Genomic DNA, 27,668 nt, shown 5'->3' with positions numbered 1-27,668 from the left:
CTCTCTCTCTCTCTCTCTCTCTCTCTCTCTATATTGTAGCCAAAGGTATCTGTAAGAAGTTCAGGTAAGTTAAGTTTTTAGTTTGTAGAAATGTCTCAAATTTTGAAATGACTGTCCTTCTTCCCTCATGCACTTCCTTGCTCCTGTATTGATGAGTTTTATTTTTTTCTGCAACTATGCTAGAAGCATAGCACAGCAGATAGACACAGCTAACCAAGGTCTACACCCCCTCATTAGTTCCTGAAATGGTTACCCTGATGCTCTTGCATGGTAATAAACCAGTTGCTCCTTTAAGTAGTGTCAAACCTGTGACCTTCAGCTCAATCAATATTAACAGGGAAATGTGGAATAAGAAACATCAAATATTCTTAGATTTCTTGGAGAAATTTTATTCCCAAACAGCTGCTTTCTTTTGTTCTGAAGAAAGATGTGCTAATTGTCCTCATGTCTCACCAAAACCAACCTGTACACTTGGAGGAAGTCAGTTTGAGGGCTATTATTTTGGTAATAAAGGAAAACTAAAAGAGTCAGAATTTATCAAGTTACTCCTAAATATGGTATTTTGTGCAAAATAATAAAAATAAAACTAAATGTATATGGACATGATGCCATTCATATCGATAAAAAATGGCTTTGTAATGAAAAGACAGAATCAATGACAGCACATATTGTCCTCGTGCAGTGCTGTACCAGGTCCTTCTCTTACTATTCAGAAAGAACAAACTACAAATCCCAATGCAAAGGCAAGAAAAGTCGAGAAAACAATGGTTTGGAAGGGAGTTTCTTAGTCTACTTAGTCATGCTGACACCCAAGGGATTCTTGTATTTCAGATGATGAATTACAGTTCTGGATAGGAAATGCTAACTGTATTTAGATAGAAAACGTATCTTTCACCAACCACAGTGGAAACTGAGCTATCAATACCCAGTTTCTAGGACCAGTACTTTTGTCCCTCAAATTTTCATTATGCATTTGTTGAAACACTGATAGCAGTACCATCTCTTCTACCTCTGTCCCTGAGGTTGTGTGGTTCTTGGTCAATGTCAGCACACTTTAAACAGACATGTTCTGTGCACTCAGCACAGGTGCTGAAGACCGATCAGACAGTGGGATGCAGTGCAGAACCCTGTGTTTTCATCCTAGATGAAGAGGGTGGAGCTCCAGGAACTTAAGTATGCCAAACTCTTTCCTTGGAGGACGGACAGGAGCTTACAGCTACCTATGTAGCTGAAATTTGACTTGTCTAGGGCAGTGATGGAATAAGGAAAAGACAAGCACACAGACACATGTACAGAAAAGCTAGGGTCAGGTGGACTATGCCCACTCTGATGGATTTCACAACCTGGAACCTCAATGGCTTTATTATGAGCATCTTAGGAGATAAGAGTTAGCTAGTCTTTAGGCACCAGTTTTGGGTTGTGAACATCCAGCATGAGGAAGCTTTAGTTATTAATTATTACACACACTGACAACATTCTATTCTGATCCTGACCTGGGGGGAAGCCTTTTCTATTTTTCATGGATTTGAGGGATTGGTCCTTGGCATGGCCATACCTGTGCCAAGAATACACATTCATTCAGGATTTTTTCAGCTCTCCAAAGGAGCTGCTGGCAGGCAATAATTCCTGTGAATGACACAGAACGGGCAGAAAAGAGAGAGAGAGAGAGAGAGAGAGAGAGAGAGAGAGAGAGAGAGAGAAAGCTTAGGAGTTATGAGGAAGACATTGTTAATCATGCCTCATTCCTTTCTTTTCCCACCTCTCAACATAGATTCCTGCCCACTTCCTGAGTCACACTGGGAACATACCAAAGAGTCCACGAGATTTAGTGGCCCCAAAAGATACAAAGTTGAGGGACTCCTTGAAAAGGCTTTTGTCATAGATAAAAGGAGAAATACCAACCAGCAAGAAAGGCTTCTTTCACCATATTGGCAAAAGCCCTTTCTGCACCTATATATATCTATATAGGATGAAAAAAAAAAAAAAAAAAACAGGCTTCAGCACTGCATCCCACTGTCTCTGCATGGTCTTCATCACATGTGCTGAGTGCACAGGGCATGTCTGTTTAAACTGAGCTGACTTTGACAAATGACATATCCATTGGCCTTGAGAAGTATGATTTGATGACCATGAAGTGTTAGACCTAAGGACAAAGAACTGAAGATGCTGTAGAATGAAGAAAAGAAAGAGCACAGGACCTCATGACCTTAAGCCAACAGCAAACCTAAGAACAATTATTCAATTATTTATGCACATACTATGAATATAAACTGTCAACTCATTCCTCCATCCCGAATTCTAAAACAACACAGACTGGTACAGATAAAGAGTAGAACCTGCAAGTTCATAACCTATACAAATGCAACAACAGAGGTAATCCAGGCATTGTGAGAGTAAGAGCCACATCTAACAAGCAACCCATTAAAACCTATCATGTAAGGCCTTAGAAATGGCTACTAGCAGAAAAAGAGCTAGCTGGAACAGTATGCAGAGAATGCAGGTGACCTCTGGAAAGAAGCACAACACTTCCCTCTCAATGACAATGTGCTTGCTTAACTTGCAGGCATAACTGGGAAGAATAAAACAGCCATAGAAAAAAAATTACCAGTGGGAACAATGGCAATTTTATTTTTATTAATAATTAACTGCTGCCTTGCTTTATTTTTAATAATTTTTAATTTAATAATTATTTTTCCTGATGGGAAGGTGAGAAGTAAAGGATGATGGTTTCCATTGGAGGGGAGAGATGAAAAGAACATGCAATTAAAGATTTAGCTGTAAGCCATAGTCAAAAACCAGCTCCAGGTCAACAGCCAATAAAGGAGCGAAGGTGAGATGGCAAATACCTTAGATCTCCATCCAACCTCTGGCTCTCTGGCTCCTGATGACTCAGCACACACATAACTGAGTCACTCTGATTCCTGGCACCTCCCAGAAACCAAGCTGGAATATGAAGAAAATGCAGGTTAAATAGACAAATCAAACCAGCTCATTCAAATCACTATAATTAAGGCAGTCTATTCACTCTTTGATACTCACACATTTAAAATAAAAGGTAAGAAGGGGAGGAAAAAAAGATATATAAGAAGAACCAGAATAAAGCCAGTCATGATAATGCTTAAAAGTCAGCTGTTTTCAAACAACTTCCACAAAGTAGACAAAACTGAAATATCTACAACAGAACTGGGGAAATAGCTCAGATACACAAGCATGAGGACCCAAGTTCAGATCCCCAATATCCATATACAAAGTAGAGCATGGTAGCATACAACAGCTATGGGGCCTGAAGACAGAAGCAGGAGGATTCTTTTAGCCTGGTGGAAAGCCAGCTTAGCTCAAGCAGGTAGTCTCAGGTTCAACGAAAGACACTATTTCAAAAAAAAAAAAAAATAAGATGGAGAGTTACTTAGGTATACACTTGTACACTCATGAACAGGTACACAGGCATACATATACACACTTAGCAAAAATATAAAACTAGCAGAAAGAAAAGAAATACTCTATAAATGGGACTAAAGAGGTGGTTCAGGACGTGAAGGGCTTTGCTACTAAGTCTGACCACTTGGGTTCAGTCTCTGGAACCCACATAATTGGAGAGAAGCCACTTCATGGGAGGGCCTCTCATGTCTACATATGAATTATGACATAGATGAGCATGTATGCATGTTTTTGTTTGTACACATACACTAAAAATAAATATAAATTAAAAAGAGAAATACTCTGCAAATATGTAAAATGTTCTTTAAGAGTTAACTCAGATTTGGCCAGCATTTTATTTTTATTAGTTAGCCACACTGCAAGTCTTTCAAAATAACATGAGATGACTTGAAATAGTCTCCATAAACCATAGAGCCTTTTGAACATAAATCTTCCTTCCCGAGGCCACACCCTTGTCTTGCCTCATCCTGGCCTGTGATTAATCTCTTGCTGTCTTGAATTCAGGAAGTTTATGAGGGTGTAACAACCCTGAAGAGCTCTCACCTCATTGCACAGTTCATTTATCTGATGATTCTGGAAGGCATCCTGAATGAGAGTCACATTAACCAAGTATTTCTATTATAGGAAGAATTGAATGATACAATTAACAGATATTTTAAAACATACTTGCAAAAATGTGTATGTCATAGAACATTTGGCAGGTTTCAATGAGTGATTATATCTTAGAACATTAAAAATATTTCAATAGATTCTAAAAATTGCAAAATATAAACTCCACATTTTCTGGCTAGCTTGCAAGAACTAAGCAATCACTTTTGCTAAGTGTAGAATTCACACATCTCTCCACCTAACCTACCACTAGTAAGGAAGAACAGTCACTCCATGGGAAAGGCTGGTGACTACTCATGGTGATATTTTTTTCTGGCTAGAAATACATGTAAAAATTTCCATTTCTCTTTTTTAATCAGAACCCATGGCTTGATTCTCCAAACTAAATTTGACATTGAGGGTGTGGAGGCCCCATCAATCAATGCTTCTAATCAATCATTTTAACTGTCACTTATTGCTACCTAAAAACTTTTACAAAAGCTTAAATTGTTATCTGTGAGTAAAAACCCAAACAAACAAACAAAAAAAGATTTCATGATTCTTTAGGATCTAGAATTTGGGTAGGGATCATCTTAGACATTCTTCAGTTTTATCACAAGTTGGCAACTATCACTGATGGTTCTAAATTTAAAAAAAAAAAAAAAAAAAAAAAAAAGGAATACCCTGAAGGAACACTAAATGGTATAATCAAGGTATAAAATCTCTGAGCCTTCATGCCAGGCATCAGTGTGTTTGTTGAGTAGGGTACCTACAGGTAGCCTCTCCAACATGGTAATCTCAAAAGAGCCAGAACTTAACACATTGTGGCTCAGATTCAAAACTGAAGCAGCTTGGCCTTTAGTAATCTACCACCAGAAGTCATCAATGGTCACTACCGGTTACTGCCAAAGCAGTCACAAGCCATCTTAAATCAAAAGATAATGCGTGTAACACCATCTCATCTATCAATGGAAGGCATGTTAGGTCCGCATGATCATGCTAAACCATAATAGTTAAACAGGAATAGACATGACACTGAGAGCATCCAAAGTGTCTTAAATCTCCGAGGTTATTATCCAAGGTCATGGGCTGTGTAGCCACCAGAATTCTTGTACATAATGAAGAAGAGCTAGAAAGAGCCTACTAGTTTGAATCACATGTATCTGATCAAACCAAGACTGAGTCTGTAAATTCTCATTTTATTAGAGATTTAAATTTTGATGTATTCAGAACATACAGGACTGGAGAGATTGCTCAGTGGTTAGAGAATTTACTGCTATTGTAAAGGACTGGAGTTCAGATCCACATATGATAACTACCCACATTTGAGCTCCCAAGAGTCATGATGCTTTCTGCTTGCCTCTGAGAGTACACAATATGCTCACACATATACACATATACACATAAATATACACAAATAAAATAAAAAAAAAACAAGTTTACCCCTCTAAAGTAAAACAAGTCCATTAGACATAAATAAAATCTCCGCCATATTTTCTGTTAGTTGCCGTATGTAATAGCATACACAGCCCTGAGTAACAATTTATAATCTCACAGTTCTGTAGACATCACATCAGAAACAAGCCTCTTAGAGCTAAAGTTTCCGTGTCTGAGAGATGGTTCATATCTGGGCTCTTGGAGAGAATCTATCTCCTGTTCATTTAGCTTCTTGAAGTCACAGAGTGGAGGTACCATTTCCTTGATGCCAATCACTCCTAACTTCTAGAGGCCATTCTTACTCCTTGGCTCTGTCGACTCTCATCTCCAAAGCAAACAGGCAAGTCAGGCTCTTCCTATCCTTATCTCTACTGCCTCTGACTTCAACCAGAAAGGATGCTTTAGTGTTAAAGTTCATGTGATTACGCAAGATGCCGAGATCATGTCTTCATCCCAATCTCCTTAATTTAAACACATCTCTAAATTCTCTTTGCCATATAATATAAGCACAGTTTTGAGCATGAGGCTGTGGACCTCTCTTTGGAGTGTCACTCTCCCATCTGTGACACTCTCATCCTTCCATTTGAATTCCAATTTACTTTTTCAGTAGTACCAATATATAGTACCATTTCTGGACTTCCTTGTTTAGTTTAATTCTTAGCCTTAAGGTATCAACTACCAAGTCATTTCTATAAAAATGGTAATTTAATTATTTTATCTACCAGAGCACTTGGTCTCAAACATGCCCTCAAATTTCCCCATATTCATAAGTGTTATGCTCTAAAATAGAAGATTTTTAAATATAAGCAAAGTAAATATTTTTAACTAAAGTATACATTGCAATATAGTCAATATTATTTCTAGTGCAACCACAGTCACTATTTGGTGCATTCACCTTATGGTTTTCTATTTATTTATTTATCTATTTATTTATTTATTTAGTTAGTTAGTTAGTTAGTTAGTTAGTTTTTTGAGAATTATTCTCAACACATTCTAACACAAGAGATAATCAATTGGATTTTCTCTTTTCTTGCTCTGGCTGACTAGACCATTGCCCTGTCTTGAGCTTGAATTGATTGCTGTCTAGTCTGCTATAACTGTTAACCTGCAGATGTCTTTCTAGACCTACTCCCAGGATCCCTTTCACATTTCTCCTGGGTGAAGAGCCATCTAATTCATGATTTCTCCCTTTTTGTGGGAGTATATTCTTTGATAGCTCCCTGAGGGAAAATACATGCTGTCTATTTATTTGTTGCTTAAGTGATTCTATTCCATTTTCACATTTAATTAACAGGCTCTATATAGTAATCTTGATTAGAAATCTTCCTCCTTTTCTAACATGATATGGAGATGCACATATGGATAGTGTAGAGAATGGTCCACGTGACAGACAGCTTGAAGCCACAAAGTCAGAGAAGTGAGTGGAAGGAACATTGTGGTGGTTTAACTGAGATGGCCCTACAGTTTTGGACATTTAAACATTTTTTTCCTCAGCTGGTGACACTGTTTACAGAGGATTAGGAGGTGTAGCCTTGCTGAAGAAAGATGTCACTGGAGACTGGCTTGAAGAACTTAAGATCCTGCCCTCCTTCCTCTTTGCTATTGGCTTTGTGGTTGCAATAAAGGACGTGAGTTCTCAGCATAGCATCCTGCTCCTGCTTCCCTGCCTGGTTCTGGCTGCCATGCTTTCCCATCATGACAGACTCTTATATCTTTGTAAGTACAGAAAAACTCACTATGGTCACGATAGCCTTGGTCATGATTTCATCATAACAACAGAAAAGTAACACCACTATTGTGAAGACAAGCCCACCTCCAGAATGTTCTCAGGCATCACCTTTAGAAGATAATGAATGCCCTTGAGGGGATAGGAGATGGTTTCCTTATGTGCCGATGTGTAGAGACATCAGAAAAAGTCTCATGGCCTTTATTTCATATCACAGACTTGGTCTATTTTGAAGACCATTCTATAGCATCAACTCCTCCCTGAAAACCAGGTAGGAGACGTAAAAATCCTCACTTTTCTATATGATCTCTCAGGACCATATATTTTTAACTCTTTTTATTTTATCCAATATCCTAGAACATAGTAATAATATTTTGGTATCCTATCTGTGGTTTTGATGTTCAAAAAGTCAAATATAACTGATACTAAAAACTGTTCATCTTTTCTCTTTTAAAATCTATACTAGAAATAAACATGTTTTTGTAAGCTGGATATGAAGAACTGAAAAATCACATACAGTTTAGATTAAAAAAAAAATCTCATAGATTTCTTATACCTACAAATAAATGCAGCCCTTACTCCTCATCAAAGAAGGTTCTTCCTGCAACAGAAAGTCACAACTGGTCAAATGCAGAGAACAACTGACCAACCATGAGTTACCTAGCCCTAACTGGTATATCTACAACACAACTCCTACACCTAAAGCTTAGGGAAATTTTCAGAAGAGGGGGCAGAATTGAAAGAGCCAAAGAACCAGTAAGTCTGCTGTAAGACTGTGTCATCTATATATGAAAAGTGAAGCTACTCTCATGAAATTCAAGAAACATGACTACTTAAACAAAACCTGAACAATGACAACACCCATTGTGATGCCACCCTGGATGGGGGAAATCTCACGTGGCCCTACTTTTAGACACAAAGAACCATAAGCAGTTAAGGCTTCGAAGAAAGGGAGATGTAGTCTTCCCCAGGGATGAGCTTCCTAAATGGTTACCTAATACCTAGTGGTTAGTCTCTTTAAAAACACATAACATGCAAATGTGCCCATTCAGGAAGCGTGATGGAGAACCCCAAAAGACCACCAAAGAGCCGATTCTGATGCAGTCACACTAGGGTCTTTTTTCAAGCTCAAGCTTAAGCTCAGTTCAGTCACTGACAAAGTAGGACAGGAGGGTGAAGCCCCACGCCCTCAGCAGGACAAGGTTTTATAGGAAATGGCTGGCGAACAAGACAGGGTGTTTCTAACCTGGCAAGCATCTAATTAAATAACTATTGTAAGCCGATGAGGTGGGTGCTCTGAAGCAAAACCATGAACAACCACAAATGGTCAGAAAGTAAATCTAGAACTAGCAGACTAATCATGACTGGCTGTTGCTAGGGAGTCGCTAGATAGTAACTCTGGGGTATGGGCGAGAGACAAGCTATGTGGATCTTCCTAGAACTTCGGTGCAGGTTGAGTTCAGCTGCAGGTTAAGTTCTCAGGTCATTTTTCTTTTAAAATAGAGGCTGGTTCCAAGATGGAACACTGAACAGATTCAGCAGGTTGCATTTATATACTTATTCATATCTGTATAACAACAATAGCATGCAAATATTTTATCAATTTGTTTTACAAAGCAAAACAAAGCTTAAAAGCCCTCATGCTTTCTAATGACCCATGAGAAGGTAGGGACTAGTAAGGCGGCTCTGCAGTTTCGAGCACTTGCTGCTCTTGTAGAGTGGTCCTCATTTTGATTCCCAGCACCCATGCATCATGGCTAACAACGATCTTTAACTCTAGTTCCAGGAGATCCAACACCCTCTTCTGACCTCAAAGGCCATTACACACACACACACACACACACACACACACACACACACACACACACACTACACATATGGAAATGCAGACCAAACACTAATATAGACAAAATACAATGGATATATACAAGAATCTAAAAGGAAAACCCTACCCTTGTATTTATTGTCAGCAAATTATGCACATGTATCTATCTGTTAATATAATTCTAGAAATTATTAATTTTAGAAACACGTTAGGAAGTAACCAAGTCATAAATATTGGGTATTGTGACAATGTCATAGCCTCCATTTCTAGGCTTTTATGTCTTTGTAGAAGAAAGATAGCTATACAACGAACAACTAAATAGTCTATGATTACATGCCAAAATTAGTATTACAAAGACATAATTTCTAACTGAGTATGAGGAAAAACAAGAAAATTGGTACCAGAACTTTATCCTGTAATCCACTTACAAGAAGAAAAATCAAAACCTAAACTGCAATTTAATGAGACATATATAAGAAAATTCAAATAGATCTCTTAGCATGTATTCAACCTCTATATCTGAATGAATGTATTAGCTATAAATAGAAACCAGCATTATGTTGCTATAGCTAAAATTTTATAATGTTATAACTGAGCTTTAATTCTAGAGCTGACATGGAAACAAAAACTGAACAAAAAATAAATACATTTCTTGTAACTAGATCTTTATAAATGTACTTTTTTTGAACATTTCTGTACCTTACATTTTAACTTCCTCAGAAAACCTTAGAGATATACTTCCATTTTGTTCTGGCTTTAAAACCTAGTTCTTGCAAATAGAGAAATCCCTTCAACCCATTTTAACACCAGGGTTGTAATCCAAGTTTGTATCAATTAATAATGGACAATAATTTAGTAGTTGATAGATGCTATGTGTTTGATGTTCTTAGATAAACTCCTTTATACTCTTGATTTAATAACTCATTGTAATTAAATGTAAAACTAACATTAAATTGTTCAGTTAGAGAGCAAATGTAGGTAGTTTCTAAAATCTAATTGACTGAAAACAATATACATGTGCAGGTATTACAGAAAGCCAGGCAGAAAGCAGGGAAAAAAAATCAATATCTGATTTAATTGTTCTGAGAACTTAAGGTTAGATTTCCCCTTCCAGTTGGCATTTGCTGGATTTCTGGATTCCACCAATTGTCTTTAAATTCTAAACAGGGAAAAACTATTTCCTTAGATGTAGTTTTAAAAAAATGCATGCACACACAAAGAGAAACTAGCCATCATTATAGCTGAAGTCTGCAGTTAGAATTCAAGCAGTGAGTGGGAGCCAAAGGCACAGATATAAAATATATTTCACATTAGTTGTCCTTGCCAACTGAAAGCTTAAACATTACATGGTTTCTAATAAGTGAATGACATTTGTATTTTTCCCCAAAATCAAAGTAAATAGATCAAAGTTACATTTCACAATTTTTTTTTCCTGTCTGAAGAAGTGTTCTCTCATGAGGAATAGAAGAAAGTATGGCATGGGTCAATGAAAAGACTGGCTTTAAAAGTGATCAAACCATGAAAAACTTACTTTGTAAATGATTTAGGGTCTTACAGGCACATCTCCTAAGAGCTCCCAGGTCCTATCAGAGCAAAGTATTGATGTATAATTTTGTTTTCTGCCTTTCCATATTATTTTTATTACTATGGTTTCACTGTGAAACAAGAAGTTGTAGGTTTTATAAGGTGAGTTCAGCAGCTAGATTCTTCTTTTTGATTACATCTATTTGTACAGTAAATCTGGGAAACATATATTAAAACTGAGAACTGAATCTTTAACAATAATAAAAAATCAAATCCTTTTTGTTGGTTTGTAAAAGGAAAGTTTGTTATATATTGGAATTACATGTGTCAGTGTCATAGAGAATAAACAAAAGTAGTATTTCAGGACAAAGAGGATAAAACTGAATTACAGTCAGAAATACCTTGGTTAGAGAAGTGGATAAGAATACACTAAAATCAAATCACTACAGGAATGACTCTGAAAGAAGAGAGAGGGGCGTGGGGAGGGAATCTCCTTGGTCATGGGTTGTATTTGCCCGCAAGCTTTAACTTGCCAAGATACCAGCTATAGAGTCATATAAAACATGCAAAACATCATTAAAACTAAACATTTAACTAGCAGAAAACAGGGAGTATCTAGGGCTACAAGAACTAGGCTACCGGTTAGGTTAAAAAGCTGTGAAGGTGGAAACTACAGCAAAGACCAGAGCTGCCTTCCACCAATAGAGGCCCTCCTGTCCTAGCTTGTGAGTGACATGACCCATGCTGCTTTAGGGATTTGGGCCTGGTTCTGTAACAAAGTCTTTTTTGTTATTCCTCCTGATATTTCCCAAAAGGACACTTCTATCCTCCAGGAGTGTCATGAAACCCTGGGGCTAATGTGGAAGTCTGAGGTTACAGAGAAAGTCCTGAGCTCAGTACAAAATGGCAGACTACTTTTGCCAGCTTGGCTTCTCTGGGGCCACATCAACTGAGTAAAGTCATGTAGTCCTGCACCTGAAATTCTTGGAATACCTTCCCCATGCCAATGAGGCATCTTAGTAGCTAGCCTTAGTCTTCAGCCAGTGTTCTTTGCCCACCCTGGATATCCTCACCCCCTTACCCAAAACCATATAACCTTTGGTCTAATCCAAATAAAGTGTATAAGTCCACCCCGAATAAAGATCATCACAGAGAGCTAGTTCATTGAAGATTGTCTGATTGAGAAGGTCTTTGCCCAAAAGAGTTGTAACACAAAGATCATTAGAGAAAGAAGACTGAGATCCTATCTGTTACAGTCTGCTTCATCCTTCCAGCCTAGGGTGCAGCAGTGTCTGGATACCTGAAAGGGAGAAAGCTGAGGATCTCAAATCACACAGGAGTGCTGGTCAGGCTGCATGAGTCCTAAGTAGGGAAGAATGCAGTCTGGAACAAAACTAGTTACAAGACATGGCTACAAAACTCAGCTGTAAGCTCTGGGAGATGTCTCAGTGGGTAGGCACTAAATTTTGATGTGCAACACCCACATAAAAACTGAGCATAGGGGCTGGAGAGATGGCTCAGCGGTTAAGAGCACCGACTGCTCTTCCAGAGGTCCTGAGTTCAATTCCCAGAAACCACATGGTGGCTCACAACCATCTATAATGGGATCTGATGCCCTCTTTTGGTGTGTCTGAAGAAAGCAATGGTGAAGAGAGAGAGAGAGAGAGAGAGAGAGAGAGAGAGAGAGAGAGAGAGAGAGAGAGAGCAAGCAAGCATGGTAGTCATACCTGTAATACCAGCATTGGGGGAGGGGTGTAAATATGAGGGTAGATCCCTGGGGCTCACTAGGTAGACATTCTAAGCTGAAATACTAAGCTCAATTTCATGGAGGGACTGTTTCAAAAAATAAGGCAGAGAAACCATTGAGAAAGAAATCCTTGTTAACTTTTGCCTTCCATATACTTTCACATGTGTGTACCACACACATAAACACCCAAATTCATGACTTCAGGAACATACACATGCAAATTTAGCTGTGCTTGGAAACACTACTGGTTCTTTGCCAGAATCAGGCCTCAGCATTTCTAGAAGCTCTTGAATTTTACTTCTCCCATGATCCAACCCTAGCAAATAGCCAGTGGTTCCTTATGTTTGAAAGTCTTAGGTAGCCTAGGCTGACCTTGAACTTGTTACATAAGCAGAAGCTGATCTTGGACTCCTGGTTTTCTTGCCTGTAGCTTCTAAGTACTAGAATTTTAGGTAGGAGTTTCATGTCCAGCTAAAACCAGGCTCTAAAGTGGATTCATGAATGATCTTCCTGTAAAACCTGAGTTACCTAAGAACAGAGCACCATATATTCACAGCATTAAACTAACTGCCACTTCAAAGGCACAGATGGCACAGGATAAAACCATGTCTGGTAATGGAGTTTCAAGTCTCACAGAGACAAGGAGAAGAACCCCTTGGGGACTGAGTGAGATAAAGCAGCCATGAGCGGCCCAAGTATATGCCAGGAATAAAACTCAGGGTATCTGAGGAACAGCAAGCATTTTTAAAGTCAGGGCTGGGCCACCTCTCCAGTCCCAAAGCAAAGATTTAAAAGAAAACTAAAAGCTTCACTGGAGGCCAAAATATGAAGATAAATTCAACTGAAATAAAGGTTAAGTATTTTTATTTCAGAAGTTAAAAGCCTCAGAAAAGAAAGAAAACATCTGGGCCTGGAGCAGAGAAGTTAAGAATTTAAAGGTGGGAGTAAATTAAATTGGCTGTTAAGCATAGGACTAAATTATGCATCCCAAGTTAGACTGATGTTTTCAGTGAGTGAGCTGGTATTGTTGCATCTGCTCCTCCACCCTCAGGAAATGCCTCACTACTCTTATCCTCCTCACAGAGACTGCAAAAACTTTTAAGGACAACATCTGTTCTCTTCCCGCTTTTTCTATCAGGTAGAATGAATGACTCTAGCAAAAGGACGGGGGGGTAAAAGTAGGTTTTTTTATATATTTGTGTACACACTTACATGTGTATGTTTAACAATAATAATCTGGGAAGCTGCTATCAATATGAAAGCAAAGGGAGAACTTAGGTGGAAGGAAAGGCTACAGAAAAGGCGGGAGGGAGAAAGAAGTATGGGAAATGATGCAATTTTCATAAAATTTAAAATGTACAAAAAATAAAATACTTCATATGAAACAGAAAAGTCTCAAAGAGTTCATCTCTGGAGACACCTTTTCCTAGTATGTTGTCACTACTGAATACTCCAGGGCTGCATCTCAAAAAGACCCTTGTACCTGCAGGCCTGGGTCCCAGTTTGACTCATAAACACAGTCTGAAATGCTTTGGGTTGTAAGAAGCACTGCCCACAAGGCCAGGAAGGGCTCCTTTAGGAGTTTCATAATTTGCCTATATTTGCTCTATCAACAAGAGCCATTCATTTTCTTAGTGAAGGCCTGCATCTCTTGTTTTTACAAGTGCTGGGTTGAAAGCAAACTTTAACCATGCTCCCAAACATACCCTGTATGAGATAGTCAAGGAGCAGCCTACAGATCTATACCTCCTTCTGTGTACCTCCATCAACAGAAGTCATCAACTTGTCTTTGATGACTACCCTGCAGATCATTAAATGAAAGAACTATTCTTGGCTAAGCTGAACCATGAAGCTACTTGTTATTTGGATTTTATTAAATCTTGGGATTTGATGACTTAAGCCATATCATAGGGGACTTTAGAAAGACATTTAAGCTTCACAGTGACGTGCAATTATCAAGTAAGACAATGACTGGGAAAAGAAGGTCTGATGATCAATGTTAAGTGCCAACAGGATAATACTGGGAAACAGAGGCAACCACTGATTATTTAGCTCTGAGCTTGCAAGGGATTGTGTTGACTAAAGTGGGAAGACCCAGTCTAGAAGCAGGTAGTACCATTCTCTGGGCCTAGGTTCTAGACAGTATAAAAAGAGAAAGTGAGCTGAGTATAAGCATGTATTGTTCTTTGCTAGTTGTGGAAGTATTTTACCAACTGTTGTTGTGAGACCATGATAGCCTTGTACCTTTGAAACATAAGCCAGAATACATCTTCTCTCCTTTGAATTACGTTTTCCAGAGTATTTTATCACAAGAGAAAAAAAGACTAAGACACAGGAGTGCTAAATGGTGTCGTCATGAAGTATTTACATATCATTCAAGAAGATAGACATCTGGCTCACCTTATCTGCACATTAGTAGGTTCTTACTCTATCCACACTGGCTGAGGCCTGTCCCTTCTAGTCTCATAACTGAGCTTCCGTTAGCCCCATCACCTCAATGTTATCAACTGAGTAAGCTCTGGAGAATTCGAGTAGAGCACCTCACTATTTTGTGTTCTGCCAACATCAAATTTTGCAATGTATTTTTCAAAAAGTAAGATTAAAATCCATCTTTCACTTACCTATGATTGGGGGGTAGAGGGGGTTACTTTAAAATAATGTTGGGAGAAATTTTTCAAGCAGTGCTTAATCCAAGATGCTTAGTTACTGTGATAGTGCTGTCAAGCAATCTAGAATTAACAGGAAGTTGAGCCCTCAAACAAACCTGTATGAGGTTATCCTGATTATGACTTACACCTACATAGGAGTGTCTCCATTTCTTGGATGGGATTCTAGTCTAAGTGGAGAAGTAGAACTGAAGAGCAGTAACATTTCTGTGTGTTTCAACCTATGTACACAGACAGACAGACAGACAACAGGCAAGCACACGTGGAAATTTTTACAAAGCAGACAATGAAATTCAGTGGATATTGGAAAGCTTTCTTACCATTGTTTTTTTTTTTTCTGGTAAAATATTATTAACAATGAGATGCCTTTTAATGTTAGAATCCAAACATTTTATCACTTAGCCTAACTTCCCTTTTGTAAGTTTTCCTTACTTTGCTAGTTGTATTCTTTTAGCAAGTTTCCCAACTCACTCTGTTATATTGACCACTGTAGTATGGCAGCACCATCAAATGACCCCTAGGTGGTCATCCTGACACTTCACTTTTCCTTATACTAAAATGTAATTGTATCTACTTTCCAGAATCTTCCCACTTCATGGAGCACACAAAAACTCCCCAGCTAACCACATATTAAGAGGGCCAGACCCTGCACCTGGATGTTACTGATGACAAGGCAGAAGTTATGAACAAAACTTTTATTTACATACTGTATCTAGAAGCAGATACATAAATTTTTATACAATTGATTTCCAAAAAAAATGTGCAAGAAATTACTATAATTTGCATACAAACCAAAACACTTATTAAATCGATGGACTTTGGATAATTCATTCTGTGGTGTTCTCAATACAAACAGTATACACCTGATTTGAAACATACAAAGTGTAAACTACAGCAATCTAGATTGCAGGTATTAATTTCATGGCACATCAACTATGAGACTTCCTTACCCCAACATGACAATATACTGCTAGGAAATTCTAAGACCCCATCTCATCCTTTCTGATGGGAGAACTTGCATCACTTTTCAAACACAAATTCATATTTGCCTTGTTATATCATGACTGATCAATAAAAAGGATATTATAAAAATTGTTCCCTACAGGACTAAAAAAGTATTAAAAGAAAGCAAATATTTTATTATTAATGTACCAATAACTTTAGAATTTTAGTTATTTGTGGAACTGGCTATTCTCATTATTCAACAAAACTGTCTATTGCTGGTAGTGTTATTTCATTTTCTAATTAACACTTCATATTCAATGAAAGACATTCAGATATAAATCAAAAAGTTATTTTGATTCATTCATAAGTTTCTTTCATATATAACATGAAATGTTCAGTAAAGTTGGCATTCCTGAAAGCAGTTGAGAGATGCTTAGAATTAGGAATGAAACTGCATAAACCTGTAAGATTTCAATAACTTGTCTTCAGTAACACTGGCTCAGAAGCTATGATGAATATTTTTTGTTTCATTTCCTTAATTGCTAACAAGTTGCCTATTTGGCACATCATTTTATTCAACAACAAAATTGTTGCCCTGTGAGGCTGGTTTCCTTAAAATAATTTTTCCATTTTGTGATTGTTTACTGTGATATGTGACCTTGACCACCTAATTTTTCAGAGTATTGCACCATGTAGAAAAAAAGAGAACAGTCTTCCTTGGAGAAAGCAAGGCATTTATTCAAGTACTTTCCATAGCTCTCTTATTTATAAAAAATGTGTTAAGTGTCTTAGAAAGCCCCAAATTAACCCTCAGCTTCCAGCATTTTTGGTGGTGGTGTATTTTAAAAAAAAAAAAAAAAAAAAAAAAAAGAAGAAAAAAAAAAGGAAAAAAAAAACCTGATTCACTGTCACAGATGGTTTTCCTGTTTGCTTTTGTCTTGCATTAATGTAGGAATTCTAAATGTAAAAATTTAACAATGGCTTACAGCAACAATCACACACTTTCTGGGTCTGATCTCAGGCCTTTGCATAAGCCTGGTGTTTTTGTCAGACCCCTAACAGCAGGGACTTGGAGGTGCCACTGAATCTCTTGCCTACACTTGGGACCCTTTTCCTTCTAATAATAGGTGGCTTAATCCAGCCTTGATATGAGGGTTTGTAATTTGTTATGCCAGGTTCTGTTAATATCCCTGGGAGGTCTGTTCTTTGTTTTTGTTTTGATTTTTGTTTTTGTTTTCTGAAGGGAAATGGAGAAGTCAATTTAGGGGACAGGGTAAGTTGGGAGGGGGCACTGGGAGGAGGAAAGGTATGGAAAACTGTGGTCAGGATGTAATGTATATAAAAAATTAAAAGTAACAAAACACACATACACACACACACACACACAACACACACACACAGAGGAAATGGCTTAGAGGTTATGTTTATATCATCTAAGCTCAAAAAAGCTAGAAAGTTAACCAACTTCAATCTAGGCCAAGGTACAAGAAGACAGAGACTTAAATCTCTTCATTTTTACCAGTGTCATACAAATGTCAGTACTTCCCATTGTTTCCCACTTCTGCCACATGGATGCCTTGGCTACAAAATACAAAAATACTCTCAATATACTTTTCTGTTTGCAAATCTGATTTCTCAATAAATGCTTTGATTTCTATTCATAAACTATCAGAACCTAGTAATGTCAAATTGAGTTGGACAGGCCATATTAAGCATGAAAATGGAAGTTTACCAAGGGTTGTTTTCATAATAAAGATTTGTCCTACAAACACAAAATTGATTATTAAAAAGATTTAGATAAAGATAAGAATACTCTTGACATTTAATGGGTAGATCCTAAACAAACGGCACCATGAGAAAGAGTGGGAAACAAGCTATGTTCAATCGAAACACGCTGGGGACAGTCCCAAGACTTCTATGAGCCATGATCTCCAGAACATGTGCATGTTTTTGGAACATGAAGCCATCTCGACATTCATCATTAATACAGTGACTATGTGTAACACTTGCCATCTAATGTAGATGTAGGGGACTGTCAACTCACCCTAGATATAGTTTCAGTTGTTTAAAAATAAAGTTTTACAAAAAAATAGTTAAGCGTCTTGCATTACTTTGCTCACAAGCATACAATTCTCCAATAGTTCCTAATCCAATAGTGAACACTTGTACTATTACAGTATACTCCGCCCATCATATTAGATGAAACACATCAGAAAATTAAATTCTTTGTAACATTCCATCAAAAGTAAGTGTCTTGTTCCTTATAAGTCAAGATGCCACAACTCTTTATCATGTTGGCACTGAAGCTTTTCCTGCAATATCTCAATTTTGACCCTAGAAAAATAGAGAAAAATGTAAAGCTATAGCTATGTTTGGATGACAAAACCAGTAAGTTTGACCTTTTACCCTTCTGATTTTTTTTTAAATGCATGTGTAGTTGGAAATACTTTCTGAATGGAGAAATCTTTAAATACTATCACTTAATAGTCTTAATAACACCACTGCAGAACTCTGAACTCAATCAACAGTCTACATTCCAAAATAACTTTTAAAACCTGGGCACATCATTCTCTAACACAATGATAAGAAAGTAGAGATGCCAAACTACTTAAGAATTAACTAAATTAAAATAAACCAAAATGCTATCTTCAAAGGGTAGTCACAAGCAGAAAACTATTTCTGGTATCTGACATGGTTTTAGAATTTTTCTCACACAATGCATCACAATTTCTAATTATTTAACTGATATCATTCAGGGTTGTTGGTTTACGGGTAGACTGGTCAAACCCAGCACACTGTAAAGATTATACAGAAGGAAGTCAAGACAACTTTAAAATAACATTTCTATTCAAACCAGTTTACAACTTTATATAAACTTTAATGTAAGAAAATACAACTCATTTATGAAACTTGTTTTGTCAAGTTTATGGAAGAAAGTATCTACTAAAGAAATCTAGATAAAACATTTAACTGAAAAAACCTCTCTCATACACACACACAAACAAACTCACACACACACACACCTCACAAGAAGCCAGAGTTATCTTACTTTTATAACAATTGTTTGGGCTTTACAGAGCTTTAAGTTATGCCAATTTGTACCCGAGTTTAATGACAGAAAAGGCAACAATTTCTAAATTGGGTATATATTTGTTTACAATTTTTAATGTAAGGCAATTTATCAAAAGAGACAAACCACAAGATGAAAATGAAGGCAACAGAAAATTCGACTTCTCAAGACCAAAACAATTGACACATCCTTAAAAAATAATTTAGAAAAGTGTTGTAAAAGATGTTGCAGATTTGCATTCCATTTATCAACATTGTATTAATTCATAATTCTGAACAAATAATTTTTAAAGTGTGAGACTTAATCATTTTTCAGTGTATATATAAATGTTTTCTCCCACACACGTTTATTCAACTGGGCCATTTAATGTCATAGCAATTTATATTTTCCTTTAAGTTTCATTCAACTTTACTTAGGGTTGTATACACATGAAATGTGCTTTAATGCATAAGAATCACAGTGGATAGCAGCAAAGGACTGGGAGGGGCATTAAGGAGAATCTGGTCATTCACATTGTGATTATTCTGCACATTAAGGAAAGATAACTCACACTTCTAGACCCTCAAGACATCCCTTTCCAAGAACTAAAATAAACTCAGGACTCCTTGCAGACACTTCCCCACCCCTGAACGAATTGATGACTCTCACACATAAAAACTAAAAGTTATGGCAGCAAAGACTTCAATGGCGATGTAAGTCTGTAAACTGTACTCAAGTCTTGTTTCTGAACCCCAAAGTGCAAGAAACAGGGCTCCCAATCTCTCAGTAGTGCTTCTCCTGCAAATAATCCTTCATTTTGTTTGGCAAAGGCAGTTTCTGAATTAAGTCTATTCTGGTATACTGACGTATAACAAAGCGGCACAGATACTGCAGAGAGCGGACCTGCATGAACCGTGACACTGGATTAGTCAGTCTGACTGGGTAAGTTGCTGATCCAGGCAACCGAGACCTTGAATAACAAAATGCTCCATTTTCAGAGTCCCTGATTGAATGCTCGATTAAGTCAACTATAGATGTATGCCCTTCCACATCTGGCTGTTCATAAAAGCTGAACCTACCATTTGAGTGCTCAATTCTAGTGTGAAGTGTTTTACCATGGGAGCGAAAGCTCAGGCTTAAAAGGTAACGGTCATCAGAACTATCCCGAACAAGAAAAGAACCATCTGGCACGTTTGCCAACTTCCCCTCTGCCTCCCAGCGTGTGATGGGCCCCCAGTACCACCCCTGTTTTGCAAGCTTCTTCAGCTCCTCCGTAAGACTTGTAACAACCATGGGGCCACTACTTTGCACCGAGTCATAAACTCTAGCAACCCCAGGTGCAGAGTTGGGATCGAAATTCAAATGACAGCGAACACTTTCGGCCATGTGCAAGTCTGGGCCTGAGAGGCCACTGAAGTTCCTTTGGATTGGGTTATTCTGTATTGGAGGTAGCAATGGTGAGAGGGGAGGGGCGTCATCATGACCTCCTCTAGGGCTCTGCAACATGACTCCTGTGGTGCCAATCAACAAGTTGTTCACTGATGAATCCACAAGGATCTCTGGGCCTACAACCAGGTCCTGGTCCACATGACTGTCATCTTCAGAGAAGGCGCCAGTCGCCCCTGGCAGGGGTACGGCTGACACCTCCATGGGAGAAGATGTATCCAGGCAGCAGCTGCGCGGCCCTTCAAGAGGGCACATCCCATCGTCTAAAGGCACGGTGTACTGAAGGTAGTCCTGAGACATGAGTCCGATTACTACAGGCACGTGTTCCTCCAGCTGGAGGCTCAGGTCCCCGGGTGAGCTGGGGCTGCAGCGGGACTCAGGGCGCGGCTCTGGCTGCAGGTCTCTTAGCTCCCTGGGTTGCAGATCCCGCAGCTCCTTGCGCACACCGTTGACTGGTCCTGGGCTAGCAGCATGTACCAAAGCCTTTACTCGCATCTCCATTTTGATGCACGTCTCCTCTGAGCTGGTGGGACGCAGTGGCCAGGGCGTGGGGCTATAATGGTGGCTTCGCAATGATGTGGAGCGGATGGGCCTTGGAGCTCGCACATCCTTGAGGCCACCAGGTGCTGAAGCTGAGGAGAAGGTGTCCTCATCTGTGGGCGCAGTGCCGCTCTTGCCCTTGGTCTTCTGCTTGGCGGACAACCGTCTCTTCAAAGTACCCATCAGGCTCTCGCTTTTGGACCTGTTCTTCCCTTTCTCGTCCTCACTGCCAATGTCGCAGCTGGCCATGTCTTTGCCATAGCAGCTCCCAAATAAAGAGTCATCTTTCACGAAGTCGCCAGCAAGGGACTGGGGCTGAACCACCATGAATTCAGTTTCGTCTTTGCTTTTACTCAGGTTGAAAGATTTCCTGAAGGTCTTCAGACTAATTTTCTTCATTGTGACAAAAGTTAACTAATCCAAATTCGTCAATTTGCTTCTGGAGCAGCTATCCCCAAACATCGGGAGGGGCTGCGATGCCTCATGGGTGAACTGTGTCCGGATTCATTTAACTTCTGAAGCTATTTTCTGGGGAAAAAAGTTTAAAAACAAAACAAAAGCCATTAACATTTTTGTTTTCAAATAAAACTTAACAGAAATTTTAATTTTTAGCTTCAAAACAAAAGCACCCAATTCTATTCTTAGAAATGTCACTCTAAAGATTAGGATAACTGCCTGCTATATATACTGGGCATGGAGCAAACACTGGGTCCTTTATTTACTCCTTGTTTTTTTGTTTTGTGTTTAGGCCAGGTATAGGTCTTTTATACTGACCAGGCTCATCTTCAGCACCAGGTCTAAGTAACCCCCTCACCACTGCCCATGCACCAGGCTGAAGGAGCAAAACATAGTGAAGGCACCATAATGCCCTGGAAGAACAAGCCTCAAACATACATATATATGTATTATGAGACAGAGTCCATCACAGGTGCACTGCCTGACCTAAAGAAGAAAAATGCACCAAAAAACTTGACATGTTTCCATCTACAGCTTAGAGCAACTCAATTAACTAGCAGAAGATACAGCTCTAACTCACTCTTTGCTTACTAACCCCTACTACACACACACCAATGTGCAATAACATGAAGGCCAGTAAGTAATGATCTAGAATGCTCATAGTAAGCCAGTAGAAGTTCTAGACAGATATATGAATGGTAAATTATAATACAAATCTGTCTGAAACACACTGGTAAAACAGGTGGGAGTTGAGGGAAAAAAATATGTCAAACATTCAGTGTTAACTACAGATAGCAGGTGGTTGTTGTATCGACAGAATCTGCAAAAATTATGCTCACTGAAACCACTCAACCTATCAGGAACAGCGACATCAGCAGCAGTTTTAACAGCCTCACTGTCATACACTGTTCCTGAAAGATACTGTAAAAATAGAATACTTATAAATATTTGGAGCACCAGCTACTTTAAACATGAAGCTATGCACCCAGTGAACTCACTAAGTGACTGGTCTTGTCTCAGATAGCAGACTCAGTAGCTGATTGTGAAACATTAAGAGTTTTCACCAACCCTGAGGTTTCAATAGTCCTGCTTACCACCATCACATATCTACACCACAGATAAGAAAAACACCAATGCATATGCAACTCAATTCTAATATTAAGGGGATAAGATCCAATCTTAGACATTAGAAAGTAGAAGTTCAAACCATATGTTTTAGATCTTTTTCCTCCATCTTCTAGGCAGAGATTACTCTAATTTTTTTAAGAGTATCTATTTTCCTGTCTGCACTTCCAAAAATATATGCCATCTTTTTATAGGATTGCCATCTGTCTTGTGCCCAATAAGTGTTCTGAATCAATCTTGCCATTTTTCTAATTGCTAAGTTTTAAGTTTACACATACACTTGAAAAATTTATATAATGGTTCACGTGAAAAGGTTTTAGATATTTATTTAGAAAAAGAAAAAAGAAAAAAGAAAAAAGAAAAAAGAAAAACCTCTACAGGGCCAGTGAGATGGCCCAGCAGGTAAAGGTACTTGCCACTAAACCTGATGACCTCAGGTCAAGCCTGAGATCCCAATGGAAGGCAAAACCCACCTCCAAGTTATCCTCTGACCTACATACAAACAACAGTAGTAAATGCAAGCAAGCACACACACACACACACTGAACATAAAAAAAACTTTTTAAACAGAAAAAAAAAAAGAATACTCTACAGACAGAAAGTAACACCTACTTGTTTGTTCCTTTACAACTATTTTTTAGACAAAGTTTCATGTAAACCAGCTATCCTTGAACTCACTATGTAGCCCAATAATAAATCTGATCTCAATAAGCCTCCTGCCTCCACTTCCCAAGTGCTGAGATCACACATGTGGCCCACCACTCTGGGCAGGGCTTACCACCTCTTTCTAAAGAAATAGTTTCCAGGTAGCCATATGTACCATTTATTTTTAACATCTAATACAAAAACTAAACAGACAAGTCAAACAATGACTTAAAGTTAGCAAGCACAGTAGCTGTTACCCCCTTTTTATCATGGACCCTAGGCTCAGAAAAATTAAAATCTATCCAATGAACCTAAATCACCTGCTCCTGGGAAGAGCAGGTTTTATTCCTGTGCCACAAGACCTGCCTACAGGTCTAGTCCTTGTACCAATGCTCCTTAATCCACTGTCTGTGTTTTTATTCCCTTAAAAGATCTTGAAAAATGCTGTTTGGGAATCACAAAATGATTTTTTTTTTCCCCCACAAGACGCGGGAACGGAGCGGGCAGGATTCGAACGCGCGCACAAGAGAGACCTGCGCCCCCTGCAGGCGGGCGCCTTAAGGGCCGAGCCACCAGCAGTTTGCTCACAAAATGATTTAATTACATGTTTTGTGTCTTTTGAAATTTATCCTATTAAAAACTAAAAGTACTTATGTATTTATTTAAAAACATTAATATACTTATTATGTACTAACATAAATCAGTTTCCTGAAAAAAAAAAAAAAAACACTTTCCAAATACTAAAAACAGAGAGAGAGAAAAGTAGCAGCATTTCACATTACTGAGAATCTTGTGCTGACAGAAAACATAGCTGAGCTCACATCTGCCTTTGCATATCATCTTTCAATATGTTCTACCCAAGAGTAAGGAGAAATCCAGTGAACAAAGACAGTGGAAAAAGAAGATATTTTGCTTAATACCTTTTATATACCTGTGCATAGTCTTCTTTGATAATGAAGTGGTGGTTGTTTTGTGTTTGTATACAGATGGATGTATTCTTCATCAACATCTCCAGCTAATGTCTTCCTATACTAAATTTCCTTAGTTTTGAGACAGGGTCTCTCATTGAACCTGAAGCTCAATATCCCAATGAGCCCTGGGGATCTCTGCCACCAAGCACTCAGACTACAGGAGGCGAGCCACAACACCCATCTTTTCACATGGGTTCCAGGGATCCAAACTCTGGTCCTCATATTTGTGCAGCAAGTACCTGATCCAGTACTTGAACAATCCCTCCAGCCCTACATGATAAATTCCTAAAAGTTAGGTTGCACTGGAGAGCTGAAAAGTCTGAAACTGTATCAACATTTTTTATTTTTACCCTACTTCACAAAAATTAATTGTATCTTGCATTAAACATGATGCTCATACACGATTTTGTGATAGTGTGCCTCATTCAATCATACAACAGCAAAAAAAAAGTTTTTGTTCTTTTGGGTTTTGGTTTTTAAATTACATTTGTGCATATAACCAATGATTGCACTAGAGAAGTCCGTAGGAAAAGTAGTTAGGGCAACTGTGGGAGACAAAAAAATTTTTAAACTATAACCTTTATTTGAAATTTAAACTGGGTTATCAGCAACAAGACTACTAGTTTAATGGAAGTAAGAAGCTCACTCTAATCATTCATGAAAACAAAAATCTAAAACTTAAGTTGAATAACCAAAATGCTTGTCAATTGTTCCTTTAAGTAAAAACAGTGTTTCACTGGGTGGCAGGGGGAGCCAGGTTAGCCAGCCTCAAATAGATTCTTCATTTTCTTTCAAAATACCTTTGTTTCATATTGTGAAATGAGATGTTTGCCTAGCATAGACAAAGCCCTGGGTCAATCTCCAGCTATACATAAGCCAGGTGTGATCCCATCACTTTAGGGGAATTGGAGTCAGGAAGATCAGGAATCAAGACCATCCTTAGCTACAGAGATTTCCAGAATTCTGGGGACCCTCACTCTCCCCCAAGACTATGGTGATGCTTAAATGGATTAATCCATTTGTCAAAACTCGATGAATTGTGTACTAAAAAATGTGACTTCATTGTAGGTGAATTACACTTCATTCTAAAAACTCATTAAACAGGAAATTCAAATCAAAATAATATATTTCTAAGAGGCATAGAGTAACTAATAAAAACTCTATTACCAGGCATGGAAAACCACCTTTCAAATTGGAACTGACCTGAAAACCTCCTCCCTGAGAACTATCCAAAGGTACTAAAGGAGAAGCAATCAGAAGACCCACCTAGGGAAGGCCTAGAAACCACAACAATGACCAGATTGTAAAATATACAAAAGAGTGCAATAGGGCTGGAGAGATGGCTCAGTGGTTAAGAGCACTTGACTGTTCTTCCAGAAGTCCTGAGTTCAATTCCCAGCAATGACATGGTGGCTCACAAAAGGGTGCAATAATAGCATTTATATCTTGGGGGCAACCAATAGTCACCTCATTTAACTAAAGGTCTATTCAACAGGAGGGAATTCAACCCTGGTACTGAAAACCTAGCCAACTACTGTTGGTTGGTGAGGTCACTGACCCCCCCAAAGAACCTACTATTCCTAAACTAGTATTTTTCCCAACTGCATTCTAAATATCTATTCTTATAGTCACAAGTAAGGGTGACTCTTATCCCTCATCAGAGAAGCCACATTTTCCAACAGAAACTATCACAGAAATCTACAGGTGGCCACAGTGCAGATAAAGCTGGCCCTGGCTGGAGTGCGCACTCCCAATCAATATATCTACAATACAACCTATACCTAAGGCTCAGAGAACCCTGCAGAAGAAGGGGCAGAAAAACTGAAATAGTCAAAGATCCAGAACACTGGCTACTAGATGGTATCTTCTATAAATGATAGGGAGCCACACTCATGAAATCTTAACCTATGGTCACCTAAAAAAAAAAAAAAAAAAACCTGCACAATGATAACATCAGCTGACATCTTGGAGTGGACAACCTTGAAGGGGGAAATCTCACAAAATACCACCTCAAGAGCTATAGGCAACCAATTTCAAGTTGTCAGACCTACACACATACACAAATAAGCTACACTAAAAGGAAAGCAAGGTATTTCTAAATAAAATAAAATATAGAAACCACCCTAACAATAAACTCAAAGCCATGAATTTGCTATAGTCACTTAACTCACAGGCTAACCATCTCAAATCAGTTAAAAATGTTAAAGAAGGACTGGGTCTAAGTCTTGTATTCCTGAATGTGTTATACAAGCACAATGCCCATGAGAGTATCAATATTCATCTCCCTTTTATATCAATAAGAAGCTAGTACCAATGAAAACCTTAAATAGCTGAGAGGAATTAACAGACAACAGTCCAGATTACCTTACATGGATAGTTGGTTTTCAAAACGTCAGAAGTCCACATAATTGATGTTACAAACATTTCTATATTAATGTTCATTTTGATTAGAGACCTGTCTGATCCTGACAGCTTCCTGTCTTGGATTCTAAGAAGAAACTGAGCATCTTTGGAGTTACTCCAGCTGTGGGGAGACAACCACTAAGCAAGAATTGCCTCTTTCCATCTACAGACAAATTACTGTCCAGAAAAGGACACACATGCAGAATAGTCGACTGATTATATCTGCCTAGACAGAGTAATCAGCCCTTAATAATTCTGCATCACTAAGGTCTGTCAGATGATTCTGGGCCAGAAGGCTGAAGATTTGATGCTTCAACATTCTGTAGTATAGGGAGTGTCCAGGTGTTCAGCAGTCTCTATAAATTGGCTAAGTTTTAGAAGCTATGCTTTGTGCTTCCCATAATTTTAGTTAACTCAGTCATTCTGGATTTCTGACAGGGTTGAAAACTTATACTCTCATAGCCAATCCTGGCTATTCACTTTGAAAGAAAAGATCTGAGCGGATAGTCTTTAGCTAACATTCATTCTAAAGCCAAGAAAAAAGCCAGGTTCAGAACTAAGTGTTTTAGTTAGAAGAGATGACAGAGGTTCTGGTTAGTCAATAAAATGATGGACTGGGTATTAGGACTATCTTGTATCTCACTGATACAAATAGGCATAATTATGCTCTAATTGTATTTAGAGAGAAAAGTTTTATTTTAACAGGAAGGGTGATATTAGGAGGAGCTAAGGGGGAAGGAGTAAGGACAGGAAGAGAAGGAGTAAGGAGAGGAGAAGAAGAAGGAGAGGAGAAGCTAGGTATGAGAGAGAGAAAGAGAGAGAAAGAGGAGGGGGCATGGAGGCAGATGTTCACATGTCTCTATCAGTCAAAGATAGTTGATATATCTAGGTTGGGTATTGGGTTACACTTATGATTGAGCAATACCAAACTTATAAAGCCTTTGATTAACATTTTTAAAAAATTGTATAAAAGCAAAAAGAAAAAGGGGGCATGGGATAGGGGTTTTCTAGGGAGAGGAAATGGGGAAAGGGGATGGCATCTGAAACGTAAATAAAATATCCAATAAAAAAAGAAAAAGAAAAAACAAAAGCAAGGTATTTATAATGTCTATGCACATATACATGTGTAACAATAAC

The 27,668-nt window shown here is 38.3% G+C and overlaps 1 protein-coding gene across 4 annotated transcripts in view; it reads right to left on the bottom strand.

Annotated features, from left to right (window-relative positions):
- Window positions 1–17,051: 17,051 nt before the first annotated feature.
- Window positions 17,052–27,668, bottom strand: part of Socs6 (suppressor of cytokine signaling 6) — a 29,116-nt gene continuing 18,499 nt past the window's right edge. For all 4 annotated transcript variants that reach the window (XM_034518478.2, XM_076912337.1, XM_076912338.1 and 1 more), the window contains one exon: window positions 17,052–21,459. In XM_034518478.2, coding sequence (XP_034374369.1) covers window positions 19,729–21,330 — 1,602 coding nt within the window. In that variant the 5' untranslated portion in view covers window positions 21,331–21,459 and the 3' untranslated portion in view covers window positions 17,052–19,728. The remainder of the gene's footprint in view (window positions 21,460–27,668) is intronic.

The sequence above is a fragment of the Arvicanthis niloticus genome, chromosome 14 (assembly GCF_011762505.2).
Source record: "Arvicanthis niloticus isolate mArvNil1 chromosome 14, mArvNil1.pat.X, whole genome shotgun sequence".
Lineage (NCBI taxonomy): Eukaryota > Metazoa > Chordata > Mammalia > Rodentia > Muridae > Arvicanthis > Arvicanthis niloticus.
This window is presented reverse-complemented; position numbering and strand designations above follow the sequence as displayed.